Below are 16,139 nucleotides of genomic sequence, written 5' to 3'. Positions count from 1 at the left end.
CCAACTCAAACGAGTCAAATAAATATAGGTACACAATAAACGAGAATAATTTTAAGTAGATTTTATGAAAATTTCATTCTAGATGCGAGAAGTTAACGAGATATTATACATAATATCAATGATTAAACAGATAATTATTTCGTCAACTTCTTCGTGAACAGAGGTTGATTTTAAAAATTTGTTGAATTTAATTAAGGTATTCGGAGAATATTTTACGGAGCGAACGAGAGACATCTCACACGTGTCTTCGTAATCACTTTGTATTTTTTTCATCTATTACAATAATGGTCGAAAGACATAAAATGCAGAATTCTAAAATTATTAATTTATCTTCCTCTACCTCTGCCACGATTAAAGCCTCCTCTACCTCGACCAGATACCTTTCCCTTGGGCGGTGGCGATTTTGGTCTAAGCGCCTCTATCCTCTCGGTGCAACCTGTGGTGATCTGACCATTGGTGAAATAACTCTGATAAAGATCCGCATTGAAGTTCGTATTTGTCAGTTCTGGACCGACGGTTAGCCAACCAGGTCTGATGGTACTGTCGCGACCGAAGAGGTGTAACCTGAACAGAGGAATGGATGTGATATTTTCCACGAAAAATAGAAACGTATAAAAGAAAAAGATTAAAAAAAAATTTTTTTTTGGAAGTTTAAATGTCAATAATGAGTTTCCAATATTAGAGAAAGATGAATTCTGAGATTCGAAATTTACTTTAAGACTAAATTTCATATGTATAATATTTATACAATATATCTGCGTACCTTCTTCGGCCGAGACAAAAGTGTTCGATGATGTGAAAGATCTCCACAGGTTTCTCGATGGATCCATAGTCGGGCTCCTCCGATATGATGAGATCGATGTCGACGTTTGCGTGGATAAAGTCACCGTCAGTGGAGCGTCGCACCGTACCCTTGATACCCATCAGGCAGTGTTCCTTCGTTCTCTGCAGCACCGCTTTACTGTCCAGATTTTTGCTGTGCCCTGGATTATTGATGTTTGTACGTATCCAGCAGATATCCTCGCAACGTCGGAAACCCCATTTGCGCAGGCAAAACCGTCCCATGTCTAAGCCATCACTGCTACCGCACCATAGAAACACGAAGCTACGGTTGGCGGCCACCTCACCAATATCCAGCTCCATTATCTGCACGGGACAAACGGGAATAAATCGATAATGATAAAATTATTAATTTTTCAATGTAATTTCAATGTAATTTTTCAATTCAACTCTAAATGGAAAACTGAAATAACAGATGATTTAAAAACTGAAATTAAAATGTTTCTAGCATGTACGATCTGTTTGTTACTATGAATGAAATTATTTATTACTTCAATTATTTATTTTTCGCTGTAAATTCCAGAAAAGTCGAGAGTATATATATTTTTCAAGAATGTATTTTTAATTATATTGCAAGAAAATAAAAAAAATGCATATGATTAAGAGAATGTAAGATTGCGAGACTAACTTGGTCCCAATTCCAAAGCTGCACATTGGTCGCGCCACATGTTCTCTGATATTCTTCTAGAGGTGGCTCTATAAGAATGACGTCAAATTTACAATTGAGCTCTTTCAAGTTATACGACAGCAGGTCTGTTTTTAGATACATTGGCGGGGTCGCGGTTTCCGCGATTAAATCGTCCTTCAATTTGATCAGCTCACGCAGCTTCGGATATTCCTCGAATCTATCTGCCAGACCCACGTCCCTGATAAAGTTTTGTGGCCGTTGGCCAGTGTCAATGAAGTGTTGACAGTAATCATTGTGTGGATTCGACGATTGGGTTCCCTTTAAATATACATATGGGATGTTAAATGTACAATATTTTAGCAATAAATACTCGCAATTTGTTAATATAGACAAATACCTTTAGGAACGTCGAAGAATCCTTATATACAATCTCATCCGTTGATGCAGCATCGCCTTTCAAATCCTTGACTGCACTGTCAGATTTGTCATTGGACAGTCTGCCTCTCTTTTTTTGTGTATCCTCCACATCTGTTCCCAAAATTTGTCGTAATTCGTCCACACTAGAAACTCCCAGCTGCAAACATAAAAAGAAATATAAATACATCAGGATACACCACCTTTACATATACATATACATATACATATCTAACCTATAAATGCAACCAACTATCACTAGTTTTCCTAAGCAAATTTTGACACTCACCGTTTGGGCCAAGAGTTTCTTACGTTTCTGAGAACGTTCCCAACGAGCTTGCAGCATCATTTACATTCTTATTTACAATACATTGTAAATGTAAACACGTCCAGTAGATTCTCGCTTCGACTCGTCTTGCAGAGAATCACATGAATCTCATGCAAATAAAATAAAACTGAAGACTGAATAGATGCGTAAAACTTGATTCGTTCTTCTCACGAAGAGATTATTTTCGAATTTGTAAATTCGATTATTTATACACGCACAGTGTAGTTAAGTCCGACCAGAGAGAAGCTTCATCTTTGATATATTCCTTTTATTCGTCTTTTTCGAGACACAATAGCACACTTTCTTCTCCTTTTCCGTTCCTTTTCATTCAATGGTCCATTGCAGTTTTCCCTTTGAGAAATTGTCGATGCTTGGAACGCGTCGTTTAACCTCTTATATCGGATCAATCAGCTGATTACAGTAAAATCGCGAAAACGCCAGCTGGAACAATCGAGGTTAGGTCGATTAGTTGCATCGGTAATGACGATTGCTGCATTTACCACGCCACACTAATGTCATATGTCATGTGTGCGAGATAAATAAAATTATCTATTGATTATCTAGGATTATGCAGATTAGAATAAAGAATATCAAGTGATTTATACGAATGTGCATAAATAATCAATTATTATGTATTTTTGCATTCATATAAATCACTCGATATTTTTTATCTTAATCTACATAATCTTAAATAATCTATATACATATATAGATAATATTTTATATATAGATAATATCTATATATATAAATATTATTTTAAATTATAAATATTCCATTATAGAAATTATATATATAATAAATGGATGCTATATTATACGATCTATCAAAGAAATCTATTTACAGCTTACGTCTTTAATATGATGCTATAAATACCAATAATAATATAAAGTTCTAACAATTTTTATCATTAAATATTAAAAATAATTCTGAAAAATGTAGATCTATTTCTTGATCCTCTTGCGTTGCAAAAAAATTGATTTAAAATTGATAGAAAGATCTGTGTACATAAAAAATTTGACATATTATGTATACATACAAAAATAGATATACAAAAAATAAGAAATAAAGAAAACAAATGTCGGTTTAAATTTTCTTCGAATTATGTATTATATTTTGTTTTGTGTTCTATATTTATATGTATATTATATTTTATTTTGTGTTCTATTTATATTTCTTCCTATATATATAATGTAACAAAAGAGAAAAACAAAACATAAATATTATGTATAAATATTATATATAGAAAATTCTTTTTGTAGATCTATTTCCTATCTGCAAAATTATAATTTAAAAAACTGCCTTTTTTCAATTATAGAGAGATTGTTCTACATATTTATATATTATCTTATTATTAGAAATTTATTCATTCTATCCATCATTATTCAATTCGTAATTAAACAAAAAATTCTCTAGCAACTTCATCAACTTGACTGTTAAATATATTTCTTGATTGCCATTATGTCATATTATTAAATCCACGAACTGCGAATTATTGAAACAAAAAGCTTATCATTTTTGTTCATCATTTCTGTTTTTAGTTGACGAATTTAATTTCTAGGAGACAAATTTTTTTTATGTTACATATAATAAGATTGCAACATCATCACGTATGTTAAATATATATATCGCGTTGTACAATACGTGGTTTGACAAATATTTGTGGAGCAAACGCTTCTTCTTAATTCTTTTCTATAAAAATGAATCGTATTTAATCAGAGACAGAGAAAAGTTCGGACAAAACGGGAAGAAATGCAGAAACAATCGTGCAGTGAAAAAAAGGAGACGAGATCAGGCAAGATGGAACTGGCAGCTAAATAAAAAAGGAAAACCATCAGGCATCAAAAAGGCAAAATCAAACACAGAAACGTCAATTGTGCGGAAAATGACGTGTATTCAAGCAAAGGAATCCACAAAAAGGAACTACCAATGTGTAATTGGGAAGAAAGTACACATAACTAGATAAAGAAGTTGGAATCTCTCCTATTTCTCGTTTACATGGGAAGATAAGACCGATACTGTGAGAAAATGTTTCCCAATAAAGACAGAGAATTTTCTCTTAGACTTTACCTTGAAAATCATGGTAATCGTGAGACTATGGTATGGAAAGAATTAAAAAAATATGTTTAATTAATTTTACCATACTTTTAGTAAATTTTACTATACTTTTAGTAAAATTAATCAAACATATTTTATATTTTATTGTGATAGATATTATAATTTTTCATTGTAATAAATATTAAACAGGAGAAATTCTCATAAAATTCTTTCCATATCATATTGTTCCACGACTACCATGATTTTCAGGGTAAACTCTAAGAGAAAATTCTCCCTGTGATATCTATCGAATAAAAAAAAAAAAAGAAAGTCGAAGAATCAGCGGCGTGTATCATCAAAAAAGGAAATGCGTATTCGAGAGAAGGAACCATCAGCGCCCGGTGAAAGAGCGATATGCAATCGGGCGAAGGAACCAGCGGCGACGAGTTGACGTTCGCTAGAAAAACGAAGGAGGGTCCAATGACGCCGTCATCGCGAGTACAACGAGTTGTGACTTTCCGTTCTCGCGTGTATGCGTCAGTCGGCTTTCAAATTGGCATGTGATCGGTACACGCGGCTCCTCCATCGGCGCTGATCGCGCATGGATTATGCCAGAGAGGTAAGCGCAAAACACATTTTTGATACATAAGCAAAATTGATACACAGAGAGAATTTTCTCTTAGAATTTACCTTGAAAATCATGGTAATCGTGGGACAATATGGTATGGAAAGAGTTAAAAAAATATAATTTTAAAAGTTTAATTTTACCATATTTTTAGTAAATTTTACTATACTTTTAGTAAAATTAATCAAACATATTTTATATTTTATTGTAATAGATATTATTATTTTTTATTGTGATAAATATTAATCAGAGAAATTCTCATGAAATTCTTTCCATATCATATTATTCCACGATTACCATGATTTTCAGGGTAAATTCTAAGAGAAAATTCTCTCTGTGTGTACAGGTTTGCACATATTTCCTCTGGGTAATTTAACCCTCCGTTAGCAATCTGGATTTTTTAAAAGACACAAGCGAATTTCCATTTTTTTTCAAATTGCTGTTCAAATTTTGCTTTGCATAAACAATTAGGTTTAATATTTGGCTTTAAAATCTATTGGATATTGTAATAGAGGTATTAACAAATAATCTGAAATTTTTTGAATTTTTTTAAAGTCTAGAATATAAAAATAATATAGAATGAACTTAAAAGACCTAGTTTGCTGATGGCATTAGTAAAAAAAATGATTGCTGATGGAGGGTTAATTCTGTTGAAATTACAAAGATTTTATTTTTGAAGATTCAATAAAATCAAACTTCCACGTTATATATTATACATATTTAAAAAAAAATTAATTATTTTAAACCTTACACACAGAATGATTATTATTAATGTATGAATAATCGTAGGATGCATTACACTTACAATTAGCTTAATTACGAAGGTTTCGAAAATTTAACTGATTAGTTAAAAGAAAAAAAACCGACACCTCTCTTTTCAAACCTGCACCTTTCTTTTCTGTTGATTAATCAATTAAATAAGCCGAAGCATTTGTAAAATCAAGTGGATTGTTGAATTACCAGATAATTTTAAACTACTCCCTTTCATTAAAATTATAATTGAACAGTGTATAAAATTATCGCGAATAAAACTCTATATTAAATTCAGGATTAAAAGAAAAAAAGGATATTTTACATAGGTATGTAGAATTTCTATGAAATGAATATGTAGTATTTCTATGAAAGAGGAATAAATTATTTTCTTTTGAACAAAAAATTTACATACTCGTCAACTTGTATGTATTTTGCAATATGAAAATACAAGGCTTACTGTCTCATTATTAAAAATTATCTTCTATATAGAGCGATAAAAAATTTTTGTCGTCAATCTTGTGCTCTATACAAATGTTCAAACGATCGACAGACTGTCCCTATTTTTAATAAAATTAAGTTTAATACGCCTGGAAAATTAAATCGAATATGTCCCCCTGAATTTCCTCCGCGATTCCGCTCCTGATTCTTCATCGTCATAAGCGCGAAATCGTTCGAAAATTAATTCGGCATGCCGTGTAATACACGGCGTTCGCCGACACGTGGCCAGGAAAACAATTTTTTGCCGGCGTTCTCCGAAGGTCTCGACTATACGAATATGTACATGTGTATTGTAGTGTATGTAGATATATATACACACACACACATATATGTGTATTACAACACCGATACGTCCGGTAGCGAGGTGCCGATGCGAGGAGCCCTCCTGAGCAAAGAGATGATAAAAACCGGGTGAATCGTTCGGTATTCGAGTCGCGATTGGTCGACGGCCCCGTGGCCGGGCGCTTACCCCGAAATTCGGGCCGGATTCCGAGAAACGGATTGTCGGTCCCCTTGCACCCCGCGAGCCAGGTGACTCCCCTTTTACCACTGCCTTACTTTGTTTACACCGCACACCGCACCGCTCGCTCGTTCGCTCTTTCGCTCGCTCACTCGCGCCGATTACACAGGCGGGTTATAGCGCTGCCGCCGATCGAGTTGGACGGCAGCAGCGACGAGGACGAGGACCAGACCCGGGACGAAGAGACAGAGACCCACCGGCGGGACCAGAACCAGGCCCCGCGACACCCGTCCCGAGATAGACTCGATAGACTCGACAACAGTGTCATCGTCGTCGTGCAGGTCAGTTCGCGGATTCCTGGGCGACAGTGAGATATGTGAAGTGTTTTCTCTCTCCACCAAGTACCCAGAGATATTACAAGTACTTCCTTTTTCGAAAGTATCCACCTAGGTATCTGTATCTGGCTATTTTCTGCGACGAGAGAGCGCCTCTATCCGGTATATTTTTTGGAGTACACCTGTGTCCGTCTCTCTCTAGGTGTTTTTGTATTGTTTGTTAAGGTTCCTAATTTCTCTATTTCAAATCGGCAGTTCCGCGTGTGACGTGATGTTATTCTTTCTAAACGCAACGCTTCCTACAGTTTGTACGTTTGACCTGATACCGTTAGTTCGTACTTAACAATACGATGTTACCGATATCTACGTATATTTTGAAATTATACGAAAATAAAGAATACAAGTATCTTCAAAATTAAAAATGAAATATATCTTCCACATCATCTTTGCGGGTGCATTTTTAATCGGGAGCACGATATATCTTTTTGATAGAGATAAAAAAAGAACAATATTTCTCTTCCTAATTTTTTTTTTTTTTTTTTTTTTTGGAATTTAAGATTCCGAGAAGAACTGAAGACGAAGTAATAATTTTTCGATTTTTCGAACTTCGTCGATATTTTTCTCATTTTTTCTCAACTTCCGAATTCGAAAAATACAATAATAACATGTGTAAACATGATTTATTTAAATATTATATTAGTATATTTCTCATAATTAAGGATTCAATCAAAATTAATGATCATCGAACTCGCCAGATTAATTTGTGCCTCTCCGAATAGAATATAAAATTACGTCTACGTGACTCGTCGTGATTGGTATTGCCTACGTGATGTTTACCTTTTTTTCGCATAGACTATAAACCATGCAGAAGCAAACAAACCCGTCTTTTGCTCGGAATTATGAAGGAATTTCGGCGAATTTGCTGCATGCGGAAGGAAACGTTAAATTTTAAAAGCGAACGAAAAGTTTATAAATAAATAATATAGCGAAATTCAAGTTTGCTTTCTCCGAACGGTACTTTTACTCAGGCAGATAGGACGAGCATATCATAGGCACCATGAGAAATGCTGCTGCGTAAATTATGCGCCGAGGGGACAGTTCACGTGATTCTGATTTATCGTGATCCGCGTGATTCTGATTAAATCCTCGTGAGGTGCACGTGGGGCACGGACAACAACGTGATCGCATCTTTTCGTGAAACGTGACGAAAATCGCGTTTCCACCTCAAGAACGACGACATACATGTGGAAGCAATTTCGAGAGCGCGCGTCGATGATAAATGCGCGAGAACTGTAGAACAAAAATAAATCTCTGCCTTCTGCACCCGATCCATCAGCGCGATATTTATCATTTATAAAAAATATAATAATTTAATATTGATAAGAAAAATATATAGGTGTGTGTATGACGCTCCACCAAGATATTCCTTAAGAATACCTTTAGAATTATTCCTGCCGATCGGATAACGCGGCAAATGAAAGGCGCAACATTTGGTCCCTTTCGTTATTTGGTTCAACACTTTATTTCGATTTACCTTTGCTATGTTGGCAGCGTCCCGACGTAGGTGAGGTAGGCGGAGGTCGCGGCGGACGCGTCGCTCGTTGGACGGCAAGATGAGGCCCGACGAGATGGTGGTGAACAACGGCGAGCAACGGCGGGCAGCGGAGACGATGTCGGAGACGTCGGAGGGCACCGCGACCACCAGCGTGTCCGGCAAGTCCGGCTTCGAGAGCCGCGAGGAGCTTCGTGATCTCGCGGCCCTGCTGGGCATCGGCGACCCCGAGGACCTGCACCAGGAGCGCTTCCGGGTGGACCGTCGTAAGCTGGAACAGATGCTTCTCGGTGAGTATCAGCGGGCTCGAGCTCGTTGCTTTAGATTAATTTCGTTTCGTTTGAACCGCGAATTGTGTCGAGATTTTATAGGCGTACAGAAAAGTAATCCGGTCTTATCAGAGTTGAATTAGTGATGAGAGAAAAAAATATTTTACATTATAAATGAAAAATAAAGAGTGTAAATCTTGAAGTATATAAATTGTATTCTCTGAAAAAAACGCGATTGTATCATAATACGATTATATGAAATGGCAAATGACATTGATGGAAAGCAGATTGAGTTGAAGAGATGATCATAAAGAGAATTTGACTGACTTAAATACTATAGAAAATATATTAAGGATCAATCCAATCTATTTATCGTGACGTTGACTACATAAAGTGTCCCAAGACTATCGCACTTTCTCCCGAATACGAATATCAGATTGCGAGACAAGTCGTGGGTAGGACTGAAGGGGAGAAGGGGTTATTAAAGAAAGTAGAGATATTATGAAGATAGTCAGACACAATTAAGTCAACTAGAACGACTTGCTTTTTCAATTACACTTGTTGAAAATCTCAGTGAGTTACGAAGATAAATACTTGATAATAAATGTTTGTTTTTTTTTCGAACAAATTTTAAATGAATAAATTCGTACGTATGCTCCAATTTAGCACTTATAATTTTTATTACAATTCTTAATTTTTCTCTAATACGAGGATTTAATCTCGGCCTTGCACGATCGCTATCGTCATTCAGCGTTAAATCACGCGTTGTATACGGGCCACGGTCTCGACAATAACTTGGTCGTTATGTATTTCGCGCTTAACCTTTCCTCGTTCTTGATATACACTCGACACTCCAGTGTCCTTTATCGCTTTATTGCCTCTGGAGTGTCCATAACACTTGAGAAGCGGAACGCGATATCTACTTTCGCTTTCCCGTCGAACTCGATTCCTTTTCGTCACCTTTTCGCGCAGGCAAAAGCGAAAAAATTTTCCGATTAATCGAGTATAACAAAAGTCCCCCACAATCTCAAAAATATTGAGAAAGCCTTAACAATTTTTTGTTAAAATAGGTCTAGCATCTATTTTATTCCAAATATTACTAAAAGCGATTAAATTGATGAAAAATAAAATTTAAATTTGCGAAATTATTGTTTTTATAATATTATTGTCTAATCACAATACAAAGGCCTAAAAGAAATTTAGAAAAGTTTTTTTACGATGTTTTTCCTTTACATTGATTCTTATATCAAACTTGGGAAACTTTTATTTTAAATCGCAATGCGTTCCTATTTTTAACATAATAATTGATTTTTATTTGAATATCAACCTAATTAATTTGCTTTTAGATTATTCGAGGAAGCGTAGTGATTTCTTCTGATCATCCGTTTTATTCCTACTATTTGCATATGCGAAATATACTTGGAATCACGATTTAAATAGACAACTTGTTTGTAAACGGGATTACATAGCAGCTGTCAAGCTTCTTATGTTTTTGTGCCTTATAACATCGATCGGTTGATCACGATGGATATAAATCTATTTTATTTATCGAATACGCATATTTATAACAATTTTTATGTGAATGATTTTATATCAAAGCACGGGACAGAAATATGCGATTATCTAAATTATCTAGCGCATTTTTTACATGACAATATAATATAAAATGGAAATAAATAAAGATATAGATAAAAAAATAATCTCCGAACTTGAAAATTATTTTAATTTTATCTTTGCATTTTCAGGTGATGTCAAACCGGCGGATACTTTCTTCCATAGTGTAAGTTTTTTTCTTTTCATTTTTTAGATGTGCGAAATGTTTCTATTCAAAAGTAGTAAATCAATATTTTTAAAATTAATAGATTTCATAGGATTCTCTCTCTCTCTCTCTCTCTCGCCCTCTATCTCTTTTTCTATATACATATATGTATATTTCTTAGGCTTAATTGTTCAAATTCCTGACTCTTCTGCAACTTCTATGATTAACTGATGATTGATATTTCATTATAAACAAGAAAGATATAATATATATGAAAATTTAATAATGTTATTAGTTATTACTATTGTATGTTCAATAATAATCACGCGTTAAGAGAAATATCAGAGATGTGAGTGCTGATATTTCGTTGATTTTGTATTTGCTTACTTAACCCTCGACACGAAGAAGTCTCATCGCGAAGATTTTATTGATCGATTAGTGAGAACTTTCTATCCAACTACTGCTGACAAGCGACACGTAAGATAAATCGTGATAGTAGATGATGCAACTCCTTTCTCTTGGCTACAAAAGATCTTTCTTTATGCAAGATCGGTAAAAGTTTCTTCTCATCCGTGCTGATTTAATTGTATAAATTTTAAAATATTTCGTAAAGATGCAGCATATTGATGCTTAATAAACTTATTTTTAAAACAAATAATGGTTAATTAAAAAGAAACAAAATAAATTGTCTATACATAATAAATTAATTATAAGATAAATCTATATAAAAATCTATATGAAAAAGCTGATTTTTATAACACAACTCCATGTCGAGGGGACATTTATTTAGAACAATTTATTTCACACAATTATCTATATTTTTACGTATTATATGTTATCCTTTTTACTCACTGTAGTAAATCACCAGTGCGTTACGCGACTTGAAGGAAGGAAACATTGTTTTTCATTATCATATTTGAATTATATGGACACCGAAGGAATTACAAATAATATATATAATTTCTGTAACTTTCACTCTGTAGGAAGCAAATGTAGAAATGTACGATTATGATAAGTGATTCTTCATTTAATTGCCACATAGGAATTACTTCCGACACGAAGTCGGGTTTCGTGCCGGCTAGCAGACAACGAAATTAAGTTTCTCCCTTTTCGCGACTGTGAGAGAGAGGGAGAGAATTCTACAATTTCTGCCAAGGATGAAAACTTTGGTTGCCTCGTGGCATGTCAATGTGGCATAAAGGGATTAATGAAAATATCACCATTAACTCGGGCGATTTCGCTAATCGTGCTTAGAGTTATGCCGACGTAAGCAAAGAGTCTCCTCATCGAGGCAGCGCAACTCGTGACCTTGCGATTATGCGAAAGTGAAAGAGGCTATTTTTACGTATCTTCGCCTCTTGCGTCGCAACTCGCGATAACTCGCGTTATGTTGTGCGAGCTACGATTGCTTATGATTCCTTCACTGATAGCAATAATAATCTTCCCTTTTAATTTTGATATTTCGAAAATCCAATCATCGAATGCAATTTTTGCAGAGTTGTCTCAAGATAAAATATTGCTTGCTTTAATTAATAATTTGATTTCTTTTTCATTTAATATTTTACAATTTATCTCATTTCTTTTTGTGACATTCACTGATGATAGAACAGAAGACAATTATAATGGCGATAAATTGCAAAGGCTAAAAGTTTCATAAATTCAATAGAAATATAAGAAATTACAAAATCCTATATATATATATATATATATATTTTAACAAATTTAGAGGATTACAAATCAAGTTCCTATTAAATAAAATTCGACCAAGATGCTCAATCATTTATTAGGGGTCACATTAAAGCGGCCATCGAAATGGAAATCAGAAGTTCCTTTTTGCGGAAGAATCGTTAGCAATCGATTTCCTGCGATGACAACACGCATGAAAAATCTGGATTACGAAAGGAGAAATTTGAGCGAGCGTGCAAAGAACTCATTCGTTTTCCTCCTCGTCATGTGTGATAACATAACGCGAAATTACAATCATAGCGAAATGAGCCTGCAGCAGGAAACTTACGGATCTCGGACGTAACACTGTATATACTTTCACCGTCTACTCTCCTCGTTCATCCGATAATTCGATAGAGAAAACCGATCGCGCTTCATTTTCGCACGAATGAGAGTATGATTGAGGAATTGCATAATCGCGATAACGGCAAAAAGTGCCGACTGAATAATACATTTTTATCTAATTAAATTCCAATTAAATATGGCAGAGAAGAATATAATACATGTACACGTTCGAAGTTGCTAGATGGAATAATTTTGATGAAATTGTGAGATTTATGCATCAACGATATACAAAAATTTAATCATAATTCTAACATATTGCATAATTTTTTATGATTTTATGCCTCATTTAATTATATAATATTGATATTATATTTGCATTTCTATATTTCAAACTTTACAATATTTTCTTGCATTTGATTATTTACAAATAATCCTGCTGATCTGTCTTGTTTACTACTAATTATAAAAAAAAGGAGATACATATTTACTCAATGAAATTATTCATCAGATGAGGAATTCCGGTGTATTGTTGGAAAGACATGATTAAAGAAAGAAACGAATTAAAATTACGAGAAGATCGCGCGCGCCAAAGAAACGCGAGTGTTCCGCTCGCGGTCCCCGGTGCTTTATAGCGTTCACCAAGCGAGTTCGAAGGCAATGTTCACGCTTATCGTTATCGTTGCTGCAAGTTGCGTAAGGGGGGAGGGCCTGGAAATACACCGGTTGATTATTTATAGAGCGGCTTTAACGGCACGCCGCCATTCTTCCCGTCGTTCCACTCCTCCACTTTTAAGCAATATCGTTACATACATATCGAGATATATGCCGATATTATCGTCGATATTATATGTAACGTGAAAATCTTCCCGAACACACGTTATAGAATGACGCACTTTAAATGCGATGATTACGTTGATCGTTTTCCATCTCTCTTTTTCGTTGACGATACTCGTCACGTTAATTATAGCGCCATATAATCTTTGACCGCTGCTGGCTCTCGATAATAATAAACGAGATATCTTATAAACGAAATATGTTGCTGGTCACACAGTTTCACCAATTAACACGTCTCTGTTGTATATATGTTTCCTCTAAAGTGAGATAGGCAATATTGATTTTGTGATACGCTGCAGATATAGCTCGAAACTTTTAAGTATTCACGAATAGTGCACATATAGTACAATGGTTTGTCGAGATTTCGTCATAATCAATTGATTGAGATATCAATTTTCAACTGGTATCTGTTTCAGATAAGAGACAATTCAAAATATCGAAAATTAATATAGATAAAAATAAACGCATAAGAAAATTCAAGCATTCTGCATATTCTTCTATATGCATGAAATTCACGGAATAATTTTGATCAATGCACAATCGCAGCTCGCGATTTGTTTATCAATTCGATATCCGTTTACTCGTTCTATATCGATTGAATAACAATTTAAGCATGCTCTTTATCTATGTTTTCGCAAAGTTTAATCTAGTATATACACGTACACGAAAATATGTTCGTACGGAAAATATAATTACGTAATTCGTAATCTTCATTCGAGCAGTCCTCGATACACAATCGATGTTGATTCATCGAATTAGATTTACAGTTTGAAATCATATATGCAATGTACCGTGACATACGCGCCTAAAATGGTTCGCGGCGATAATATTGTATGCAATGATAACGGGCGACACGTGACCAGAAAGCGGCTCTAAATATTTTAAGAGATTAATTTATTAAAGTCAGATTGCACCAAGGGGTTTTGATTATTTATCAATATATTGAGAGATCGTCTGCAAATTATAATTTATATTTAACAGAGGAAAGAAAAAATTTTGAAAATTTTAGTTTTCTCAGTATAGTTTCCTCCAGTTAATTTATATGTATTTAAAAATGCAATAAATATCTTGTTTTTAAACAAGATATCTTATTGCGCAAATGAATGTATGTACATTTTAATCTAATCTAGTATTTTTTGAGCGATTAAATCGGTGAAAGTTTGTGATATATGGACAGTTTTCCTTCATTCGTCAACTTTGTTGTGCAATCGATACACTTGTGATTAAATGATATTTTCATATCGACTCGCCTCTCATGCATATTTATTCTCTAATCAGTAACTCGTGCAAGCTGAAGATAAAGTCCCGCATGTATTCACGATAATTTCGTTTATCGCAACGATGCACAGTCTTCACAATTTTATATATATATTGCAAGAAAGACACTCTTACTCGCGTAATTTCAATCTTTGTTATTTTATTTCGAGAATAAAAAACTCATTCGCGAAACCATAGCAATGCAGCTAACAAATGTTTACATATTTTTAACATAAAATTATTTTTTCAATTCAGTCAAACTTTTTTCCGATGTTTATTCGCAAAAAAATGTTTGCGAATCATGTACATATGTAAATCAAATCATGAATAATAGTAGAAAAGAAATAGAAAAATTAAAACTTCAAAATACTGAAGAAACTAATCAATCAATTTAGCATTGATATAATCTTATTTCAAAGTTATATTTTTCATCCATATTTAACTTTAACATATATGTATATATATAAGTCATAACAATCCTATCTTAAATGACATTAGAGGATGAACTAGTCTCAACATAATACAATTATTATTATTACTATTACTAATTTTAATTTAAATAGAGATTAAACTTCTAAATGTTTAACATAAGATCTTCTTATATATTCATATTTGATCTATTTTTATTTGATATATTTAATTTCAAGACTGACAAAAAACGTGAAAATAAATAGAATTTTAGTTTCTATGGTAGGATGAAATTGTTTGGAACTGAGAGAAAGTGCCATAAAGCCATAAAAGTTGACAGATTGGAATGATTTATGAGGCAAGAATTCGAGCAAGAGCATTTTAGATATTATTTAAAACAAAAATGTAATTCAAAAGAAAATTTTTCGATTCAAAAACAAAGCTAATCAATCTTTTTATATCAATGCGAAATTTTTATACTAATAAAATATAGACAATCTACTATTTTACTATTAAAATTTATATATGGCAAAAAAAGGATTTGCTGCTTTTTTTTTGCAAAATCGTTGCTGTTTTGATTACGGGATAAGAATCAAACTGTTATTATAGCGATTTAAATAAAAGCAATAAAAATTTTTTTTCATATTTTATGTGTTATTTAGATGTTTCCTGAAAATTTTTTGGCATGAAAATTGCGAGCAAAAAGTTATCTGAATCTTAATCTAACTGCAAAGTTTTTGCTATTTATTCTCTCGGTCGTTTTTCATCACAATTGTATATATAATTATTATGATTTTATTGCAAGCCGATGCATATCCTGTTTCTCGAGTTTATTCAGCTTACAAAGAGATTCATAAAATTTTTTGAATTTTACGAGAATTTGTAAAAATATGGAGATATTTATATACAAAAATACGCATATAAAATATATATATATAATTGAACGCGGCTATTACTATATTGTACGTGCAGATATGATCGTGAATTTGTGTCAATATATATTTAGATATTGTACTATATATAGAAAAGATAATCAAATTTAACTTTGTGAATTGTTGGTTCAAACTTGTGAATGCTAGGCAATATTTTTCTTAGTTTCATAATGCAAAATTTCCTATCTGTAAATTAGAAAGT

General features: G+C 33.5%; 2 protein-coding genes across 3 annotated transcripts in view; one reads left to right on the top strand and one right to left on the bottom strand.

Moving 5' to 3' along the window:
• Positions 1 to 246: 246 nt before the first annotated feature.
• Positions 247 to 8,589, bottom strand: Mettl14 (methyltransferase like 14). The gene is made up of 6 exons (XM_083051408.1): positions 8,451 to 8,589; positions 2,172 to 2,651; positions 1,866 to 2,042; positions 1,469 to 1,786; positions 764 to 1,146; positions 247 to 564 (listed from the first exon to the last, which is right to left on the bottom strand). The coding sequence occupies exons 2-6, from the start codon at positions 2,229 to 2,231 to the stop codon at positions 327 to 329; spliced, it is 1,176 nt and encodes a 391-aa protein (XP_082907534.1). The 5' UTR covers positions 2,232 to 2,651; positions 8,451 to 8,589; the 3' UTR covers positions 247 to 326.
• Bicc (protein bicaudal C) overlaps positions 8,530 to 16,139 on the top strand; it is a 31,317-nt gene continuing 23,707 nt past the window's right edge. For both annotated transcript variants that reach the window (XM_083051385.1, XM_083051383.1), the window contains exons 1-2: positions 8,530 to 8,758; positions 10,483 to 10,517. In XM_083051385.1, coding sequence (XP_082907511.1) covers positions 8,530 to 8,758; positions 10,483 to 10,517 — 264 coding nt within the window. The remainder of the gene's footprint in view (positions 8,759 to 10,482; positions 10,518 to 16,139) is intronic.

This window comes from Prenolepis imparis, unplaced genomic scaffold (genome assembly GCF_030444845.1).
Source record: "Prenolepis imparis isolate NDT839.2.m4 unplaced genomic scaffold, iyPreImpa1.0 SCAF_12, whole genome shotgun sequence".
Classification (NCBI taxonomy): domain Eukaryota; kingdom Metazoa; phylum Arthropoda; class Insecta; order Hymenoptera; family Formicidae; genus Prenolepis; species Prenolepis imparis.
This window is presented reverse-complemented; position numbering and strand designations above follow the sequence as displayed.